The sequence below is a fragment of the Mustela nivalis genome, assembly GCF_964662115.1.
Source record: "Mustela nivalis genome assembly, chromosome: 8".
Taxonomy (NCBI): Eukaryota; Metazoa; Chordata; class Mammalia; order Carnivora; family Mustelidae; genus Mustela; species Mustela nivalis.
The window spans coordinates 11,056,132-11,065,478 of record NC_139027.1 but is presented as its reverse complement, the minus strand read 5'-3'; the positions used below and the strand labels follow the sequence as shown (position 1 = coordinate 11,065,478).

Sequence of the window (9,347 nt, the reverse complement as noted above, 5' to 3'; positions counted from 1 at the left end):
AAACCAGCTTCCTCTAACCGAGCAAGGGCTCCGAACCGGAGCTCACAGCTGCAGAGCCTGATTCAGCCATGGAACCCCTCTTGTGCTTTGGCTCAACACTCCCCCACGCTCCCGCGGGCCCTCCTATCTGCCCGCTTCTGCACCAGGCACCGGGCCTGAACGCCCTTCCAGACCATGGGCTTCCTAAAGACGGGCCTCCGTGTGCCTTTGTCTTCCCTCCCAGCAGACAGTACCGGGCATTCAGAAGTGATACCTTAAGGGATGTTCCCCCATTTGGATTAGCCGGAGAGTTCTCGAACCAAACCCAGGCTGGCAAGAGGCACGTGCATAAAGGAAATCTTCTCCTGGCTCCTTCCTCAGCTGCCTCCTCAGCTGCCGGCCATTCTGCCAGCGTCCACCAAGGCCCCGCCATCTCCAGTCACCAGGCCAGCAGGGCTGAAGGACCAGAGGGGAAGGGGGCACAGTACCTGCCTTTAGGGGTCCCACAGTTTAGGAGGTCTTGGGGGTGATGTGCCTCCGGCAGCGACAACAAATCAGGAGCTTCATGAGGCCCACCTGGGAAGGAGGGGGATGAGAAAGCCCACCGGAACTAGACGACTGCGGTTTGCCATTGAGGTTGAAAGAATTTCAATCAACAGAAACTGGATAGCCCAGGAGGAGAGATGTTGCTGAAACGAGTGAAGAGGTAAGAAAGCGTGGCCTTGTGTGGCGTGGCCGGAACAGGAACAACTGCGGAGGGGCGGGCATGACTGAGCTGCTCAACCCGGTTGGGAGGGGGGGCATGGGGGGGGCAAAGCAGCCCCATGGGCCAGGCTGAAGGCTTTGGACTTTATCTTCTACATGGCGGAGGGCTCCTGAGAGCTTCTAATGCAGGGTCGGTCATCTAGAATGAACACAGACACATACTGTATGTGGACGGACAGGCCAGGGGGTAGGAAGGCAGCAGGGTAAGCAGCGGGGAAGCCAACACCATGGAAAGAAAACCATCCAAAGACCCGACTCAAGTCCTGGGTTTGGCCGCTCATTCGATAGGGGACCCCACGACCCCCTCCTATAAAGTAAAATAATTCAGTGCTCCATCGAAGTCTTATTATGATTTACTGATCTAACTCGTGGGGGGTAATTCCTCAGTCTCAAAACTGCTCTCGGAACACTGAGATGGTTTCTCGTGTGCTTGACACGAGGGTTTCGAGTCTTCTGAGCGCAGCAGGTGATAGGTAAGTGCAGAGCTCAACTGGGTGCCACTTTCCCTCAGCTGGTCCCGGAAAGGCAAATAAGCGGCATTTCGCCTTAGCTGTGATGATTCATATATATGATCCACCTAATGCAAAAATTTCTTTTATAAAACAAAGTAAAGAACATAGAAAGAGCGATTAAATGAATAGTGGAAAACAAAAGATGGTAGGTAGGCTTTAGAAGAAAATTGAGGCTGGGCACCAGGCATGTAGAATCAGAGCACGGAATTGGTCTCTGAGCTTCCCAGCAGCCACAGTGAAAACAGCCTGGTGGGAATTAGTTTAGAGCCTGATTCATCACAAGTTTTCCTCTTCTGTGGCTAGAGTTCTGTCCCATCCAAAAACGCGTAGGTAGGTCCCTTATGGACCCAGAAATAGAGAAATAGCGATGATTGAACTGAGCTTCAAGAATCTCAATGACTTTGGGGCACCTGGGTGACAGTCAGTTAAGCATCCAACTCAGGTTTCAGCTCAGGTTGTGATTTCATGGGTCTTGAGATCAAGCCCCACATGGAGACTTCCTGCTCTCAGTGGGGAGTCCGCTTGAAGATTCTCTCCCTCTGCCCCTCCCCCCACTTACACGTGCAAGCACACGTGCCCACTCTTTTTCTAAAATAAATAAATCTTTTTAAAGAGCTCCATGACTTTGAGGTCACTTAACTTTCTTTTGGCTCAAGGATACACACGCAAGTTGCCCAGGCTGCAGGGTAATTGGGGCCTGTGAAACGCAAATGGACACTGTCCTTTGAAAAAGGACTTTCAAAGCAGTTTCATGATTTTCTCGGGTGGGGATAGGGTAAGTGGAGAGATTTAAGCAAGAGTCTCATGATTCTCTGCGTGCTTTGACCATCAGGGTCCAAGGCAACACCACCAACATCGTTAGCTTTAGGTTGCATGGCTGTAAACTGGACCTTGGGAGTTCTAATCCCCCACTGGCTTGTTGTATACAATAACCAAAGCAGACAGGGACTCACGTGGCCTGGATTCTCCCATCACTGCCCCTCACAAGCCCCGTGACCAAGACAAGCATTGCCATTGCTGGACCTATCTTCTTGGCAAAGCAAAGGCCTTTTTCTGATGAATGAAACATTAGACAAAGGACCAAAGGACTTTTCACCCCGAAAAGAAATAGGTTATTTGTAAGCTTTCAGTTCTGAGCTCAAAGCCTCAGAAGCCAAGGTAACACCTTCCATCAGAGAATCTCAGAAATGCCTCCCTCCACTCCACAGACCCCGGCTGTCCTCCAGAGTCCGCCAAGGTTAATCCCGCTACCACAGGGCACCTGTGTGAAGTTAACAGTGCTACAGCACCCCAGTCCCTCCTAAAGGCACATGGTACTTGATCTGGGCCAAACACCTGTTGCTTCATGGGGCATTTTGGTGCATCAGAGCGCTCCTCTAGGGGAGGGACCCTCTTCATCTTTTTATTCTGCTCTGGTATGTAAAGCAGTCCAATCCAATCCTAGTGCATTCTGAAGAATATGTACTTGGAGACAAACTTCATGACGTCCTAAAGCCACCCATGGAACAAATATTACCAAACATAGCCAAGTTTCACCACCGTCTTGATTATACTTCTCACTCTACAGGGTTGACTGGGACTGGTATCTGAGTGTAACTCCATTAAATGGTCAACATTTTTTAAAGTGCTCTGTAAATTATTCAATGCTCGTTGTTACCGTGCCGTCATAAATGAGGTCTCCATTCTGGAAGAAACACCTTGTCATCTGGAAGAATCACCTTCCCCTTCCTCAACTCCGTTCTCTCCACGCCAGGTGGGGAGAGGGGCCGCTCTCCAGTGAGGGCTGCCCAGTGAGCCCAAGATGCCACCAAAACATATGTACTATATTCACATTTAAGGGACAGAGGGGATGGGATTTCACTAGTGCTATTAAAGAGGAAAAAAAAAAAAGCTGCATCATTTAATTGCTATTTATTTTCATAAACATGAGGTATTTCAAAGTGCTATAAGATGCAGCACTAAATATATACATTTTGAAGAAATTAAACACAGAACTTTGCATTTACCCAGTTCTATGCACCAAACATGAACAAATACATTAACAGGAAGAAACAGGCTAGGAAAAAGGCATATATATATAGTAAATTTCTTTACAAAAGTTTCTTAGTTCAAAAAGTGATAAAGTAATATCTACTCAAAACTTTCACAACTCATTTTCATACGAAAATATAAGTATCAAATTTAGTTATGTATCAGCATCATACTAAAGTATACAGGCAGTGTAAGAATTAGTACAGTACATAACAGAGATTAACAATATATTTGTATACAAAACATGCTCCTCAAACATTGAGGTATTACAGTACTTAGGTATGAACTTCCGGTCTAATACTGGCCGCAAAAGCCACCTCTCATTACCCAGGACGTATACAAAAGGCGGGTGTGTCCATGGTATTTACAGAAATGTTCCCCAGGGGGTATCCAATGGCAAACCCCTTCTGTGACATCTGCTGGAACTTAAGCACCATTTTAAAAAGAAGGAATGACTTTCTGTTGTTTGGAAACTTGGAACAAACAAGGTGACTTCAACAGCCCAGAGGCTCCCAACGGTCACAAACTCCAACCACGGTCTCGGAGGGGCCAGGGAGGACACGGCGACGGCCACCCAAGCATCCCATCGCGCAGAACCCCCACATGTCCTGCTCCCCACCCAGATCCAAACTCGACGGGGGACCGATCTGAAAGTAAACCAACATTCTTAATGTCAACACAATGTTTGTTTAAAAAAAAAAAATCAAAATGTGCAAAGTGGCAGAGTGACTGTCCAGTTTCGAGAAACGTTTAGCAAGTCCGAGCGTGTTCGATCTTCTTTAGCAACTGCTGCTGCCTGGCCTGCAACTTCTCCTTCTCCAGCAAAAGCTGATGCTCCTCGGCCTGGAGGGAGTGGACGTACTCGGTGGCCTTTTTCAAAATGACCACCTTGGCGGCCTTCTCGTTCTTCACCAGCTCTGGCACGTGGTCCCTGAGCGTGAGGAAGCTGGAGCGCAGGTCGTTCCGGCGCTGGCGCTCCAGAATGTTGTGGTTCCGGCGGCGCTCGCTGTCCTCCGAGTCGGAGTTGCGGGGACTCAAGCTCTTGGCCTTGGGGGCGATGACGCTCTTGAGGGGGCGCGGCGATGCTTCGCTCTTGATCTTCTTCTGGGGCGGCACGTCCTCGCTCTCCACGTAGGGCGACGGGGCGGCGTAGTTGTGCTGCTGGTGGATGGGGACACAGCGCTTGAGGATCAGCTCCCCCGGAGGGGCCCTCCCAGGGCCCAGGGCTGCGTTCTTGGGACGCACAGTGATGGTGAAGGTGGTGACGGCCTTGCTGTTGGAGGAGGACCGCCGCTTCTCCACGGTCACCACGTCGATTTCCTCCTCGTCGTCTTCCTCTTCGTCATCATCATCATCTATGAACAAGATGGGAGTCATTCTTTTGGTGACACACACGAACTACCCCCAATCTCTCCACTGGGTCTCTTGTGGCAGGCGCAGGGCTTGCCAATCATCGGTGACCCGCCCACAGAGGTGGACAGGATCCTACCCAACGCCTGGAAACACATCTGGAAATTCCCCCTTACCCACACTCCTAGACCTTCCAACCTCCGCTCAGACTTTAGCAGGTGGCAAAATTAGGAACTCGGCTTGTCAGATGGCATCTGACTCCATCACACACGAGTTGGGGGACCCTGGGCAAGTTAAACTGTGGAAGCCTCAATTTCATTGGGGACAGTAACGGGGTTCTGGAGTTGCACAGGTAATACAGAGAGAACCGGGTCCAGGAGACACAAACACGCTCAGGGAACGATAAGCTTTTATCATCACTTTTACCCAAAGACTCGCTCATTATTTCCAACTCCACACTTAAGAACTGGGGCTCCCCGTTTTAGGAGCCTCGTTAAGCAACTGACACAGAGCCGAGTTTGATTTTAAGTCCTTACAATGAAAGGGCCACTTACTGGTCTGAGGCAGAGGAATTAGCTGCCTGCCAGAAACCTGAGTTCCATCCAGTAAGCAGGTGTTCATCTAATAAAAACCAAATCCGAACAACAAAGTCGGAATCCACAGGAACTCTAAAGCCCGAAGAGGGGGCGCCTCTCCCCCCAAGCCCGCAGCAGAAACAGCAACCCCAAAACATGTAGCATCATGTCTGCATTTCCCTCTCTCTCCTCCTCTACCACCTCGCTGGGATCGAAAATTATTGTTTAAAATGCAAGCATGAAAATCAAAACACATCTTCTGCTTGATCTGAAGGGGGCCGGAAAGCTGAACAATTGTGGGATTTGTTCTAAAGCCGAAATGTGAGGCTGTTCCAGTCTGTGGGTCCCTTTAAGCCCATGTTTTGGTTTTCTGCCAAGAAGACAGCTGTTGGAAGGAAGTGCTTCCTCACTGAGAGCTGTCAAGGCACAGACATTAAAGGGACAGACCCGACTCAAACTGGAGGCTTATCACCAAGTTTCCTTCCAGGAGCCTTAGAGGGATCCATCCTCAGCCCTCAAGGAAATGCAGGCTTGTTATCCACCTGCACCAAGAATGCACATTTTCACGATCCCCTGGGGTCCCAGCTCCCCACGACCAGGACAAGGGCTATCCAAGTGTTTGGACAGACTTCTTTACCTCCAGAGTCCCTTCCAAAGTCTGGGTTTTAACCCACCCCTGCCGTTTTAAGGCAGAGGTAGGCACACAACAGAAGCAATCAAAGGGTGCCTTCCAGCCCGCGGGGGGATTCCTGGAGGCCCTGAGTGGCCGCCCTCACCTTGAAGGGCACTGGGTCACAAAGTAACTCCGGCCTGAAATTAGTCCCGGAATTCTCACCAGAGACAAAGACCGGACCCAGTTCCCACTGCACCCCGTAAAGAGGCAGCCCCTCAAGAATGTACACAACCGCTGCGGTCCTTGCCACCAGCTGCCGAATGGAGGGAGGGAGGGGGGTGCCCCCAGCACCCCCAGCCTTTCAGATCCTCCGCCGGCCGCTGGCCAGCATACTGCCGCCTGCTGGCCACCGACCAGGAGCAAATAGCCCACCACCCACGGAGGGCGGGGAAGACTACCCAGGCTTGAAAAAATAAATAAATAAAACCGGTAGTAGCCATCTGTGCAACCTCCCTCTACCTTCCAGCGCCCTACATAGGATTCTGCGCCGCCTTTGTGTCTTCTCCCCGCGCCTGCCCTCCCCTGACACGGGAGGCGGTCCCTCTCCACCCTCGTGCTAACAGGTTTCTGCCCTGAAAACACACCCAGCGCACCTCTCCACTCCCACCCAGCTTTCGCCACCCAGTGTTTCCTAATTTTATCCCTGGACTGGCTGCAACGGAGAGGCGGGGCGGGTGAGCGCGCCAGCAGGGGCTCGGAGAGAGGGTGGAAGGAACTTCAGCAAGGGTGAGACTCTGGGGTACACCCTCTTGGCAGCCCCCACTCCCCCCTCTCCTCCTCATCCCGGGGCTCGGCTTGGAGGAACCTGGCCCTCTGCCACCTGCACTACCTCTAAAATACTCCCCCACAACCCTCCGCAAAGCCAAACCCAGGAAGAGTAACAAAGGGAGCGCGACTCCGGCTCCAGTGCTCCCGGGAGGCAGCCGGCCTCCGGCCCGGTCTTTACCTGAGTCGCTCAGGGTGTCCTCTCCGGAGGTGCTGAGAGCCTTGTGGTCACCGCCACTGGCCGGACGGCCGCCGGGGCGCGGGGGGACGGCCGCCGGGGCGCCGGCCGAGGCCGCGGCACTCGCCCCCGAAGCGACCGCAGCAGCGCCGGCCGCCGGGGCACCAGCCGGAGCGGCGGGCGCGGGCTCGCGCTTGTTCACCGGGAAGGGGAAGACGACGGCGGGATCCACGCACTCGGCGGCCGGGTGGGCGAGCTCCGCGGGCAGGGCGGCCCCGGCGCGGCCCGCCCCCGCCGCCGCACAGTGCCCGCGGCCCGCAGGGCTGGTGGCGCCCGCTCCCGGGGCCGGGGCCGCGGGACCGGCAGCCGGGGGCCCGCGGCCGTGCTGCAGCTTCTCGCTCACGGCGCGCTCCAGCTTCTCGCGGGCGGAGAAGCCGCTCCACATGCAGTCCTGGAGGATGACCGGGTTGGGAGTGAGGCCGCCCAGGCCCCCCAGGCCGAACGCGTCCTCCTCGGCCGGGTTGCCCCACAGGTCGGCCTCGGGCAGCAGCATCTCGGTGGCCCAGTTCGGGGGCTCGGGGCTGTGCTCCGGGAAGGCACGGCTGGGCGACAGCGGGGGCGTGGGCAGCAGCTCGAACTTCTTCCAGATGTCCTCCCCCGGGGGGGTCGAGTCGGGGCCGCCGAAGTAGAAGTCATCTTCGTCCGGGTAGAAGCAGGGCTGCAGCGAGTCAAACTCAAGGTCTGGGTTCTTGCAGATCATCCCTGGCATGGTGGACGCAGTACAGCTTGGCATCGGCTCGCCTCCGGGCGGGCGAATGAGGGCTTCTTTCCGCTCGGCTCCTTTTAGTTAGGGGGGTGCTTCCTTCCCGTGGGGGGCGCGGAGGGCGGGGGCCCGCGCCAATCTCCGACACTGCAACCGACAGACACACGGGGAGAGGGTTGGCAAGCGGAGCCGAATGGGGGGGGGGCGGGCAATGGGCGCCCCCCACTTCCCCGGCTCCTCGGTCTCCCCTCCGAGCCCCCCACTCCGCCTGGTGCTCCGGAAGGTGGAGGAAGTTCTGGTTCTCGCTCTCTCCCTCTCCCTCCCTCCTTTTGTGTACAAGCTGTCTACGACAGGGGGTGGGAGGGGGCATGCAGATGCGGGGGGTGATGGCGTGGCTCTGCAACTTTGGAAACTGCCATTTCATTCACACTCCGCAGTGCCTGGGGGAGGGGGCTGCTCCGGGCTGCAGAATCCCAGCTCTCTCCAGCTCCCCGACAACCCAGTTGCACCGCGGAGGTCCAGCTGCTCAGAGGAAGCCCAGGGCTCCAAACCCAGCTACCGGGCGTGAGATCTGGAGTACCCTCAATCCCTCCTTTGTAAAATTGCAACCTCGGGAGTGCAAAAGATAGCGGGGCATTTAGGAAACTTTGCAAATGGAAAAACGCCTTTCTCTAGACCGAGACCAACGAGGGGCACCCAAACCGACAACCGCCCCCCCAAATTAGAGCAGACGCCCCTCAGCAATACGTCGGCTGCAGGGAGAGTCCTGCCAATAGCTTATTTTGAACCTCTCTAACCCCACCCCCACTCTTCCAAACCCCCAACAATGTCGTCTTCCTGGGAGAGGGGAGCGCCTGAACCCCAGTTCCCAGGAATGGTGCGGGGTCGCGAGGAGAGCCGCGTCTCCTCGGGGCTGGAGTAGTCGTGACCCAGATTACCACCGCGGCGGCCTCGCCCTGTCTAACCCCTCTCTTCTTCCTCCAGGGGCACCCTCTGGAGAACCCCAGCTTCGGGGTGGGGACGCACCGGCTCCCCGTCAGCTTATACACGGATAAATGTTCTGGAGAAGGGCGAATTTCTTCCCGATGAAGCCATTACACCCCCCCGGCAGAGGCTGTAAAAAGGATTAGGGCGGGTCTCTTCCACCCGGGGTGCCTTCGAGGCTGGAACTGGCTTTTCAGGGAAAACCCCGAGATGGTTTTGTTTCGGAAGCAGCAACAGTCCCCCGAGGATATTCGAGCGCCCTGTGCGCGAGCCGCGATCCCGTCCGGGGCTTGCCTTCCCGCCGGGCTCGCCGCCCGGGGGGCGCGGGGCAGTTTGCAACCCCCGCTCCTTACCTCCCGCCGACAGTCGGGGATCCAGAGGCGATTCTGCGCGGGGGTCTCCGGGTGGCCCGGGGTTGGTGGTCCTCGGGTGGCTGCAGTCTGTGCGCGCTTGCGCCTGGCTAGCGCTAGCTCGGCTCCAACCCAGTTCCCAGGAGCCCACCGCATCCACCCAGCGCGTCCAGACAGATGACTGTCACTGGCTGCGCTTTGAAGCTCGGGGGATATTATTAACTGAAAAATCTGACACACCCGGGGGGCGGGGAGAGAAGGGGGCTGCGGCACAGACAAGGGGGAGGGAGAAAGGCAGAGGAAAGCGGCTTTACCCCGCCCTCTTGATTTCCATAAAAATCAGGGGAGGCGCCAAGGCTTTCGCGCCAAAAGCCACTTGCTTTTCTTCTTTGCAGAGAGGAGGCTGCAAAGCTGGGAAAGCC

At 55.5% G+C, this 9,347-nt stretch overlaps 1 protein-coding gene across 1 annotated transcript; it reads right to left on the bottom strand.

Moving 5' to 3' along the window:
- Nucleotides 1-3,152: 3,152 nt before the first annotated feature.
- Nucleotides 3,153-9,090, bottom strand: MYCN (MYCN proto-oncogene, bHLH transcription factor). Its single transcript, XM_082743675.1, has 3 exons — nt 8,929-9,090; nt 6,832-7,738; nt 3,153-4,642 (listed from the first exon to the last, which is right to left on the bottom strand). The coding sequence occupies exons 2-3, from the start codon at nt 7,619-7,621 to the stop codon at nt 4,038-4,040; spliced, it is 1,395 nt and encodes a 464-aa protein (XP_082599801.1). The 5' UTR covers nt 7,622-7,738; nt 8,929-9,090; the 3' UTR covers nt 3,153-4,037.
- Nucleotides 9,091-9,347: the final 257 nt, after the last annotated feature.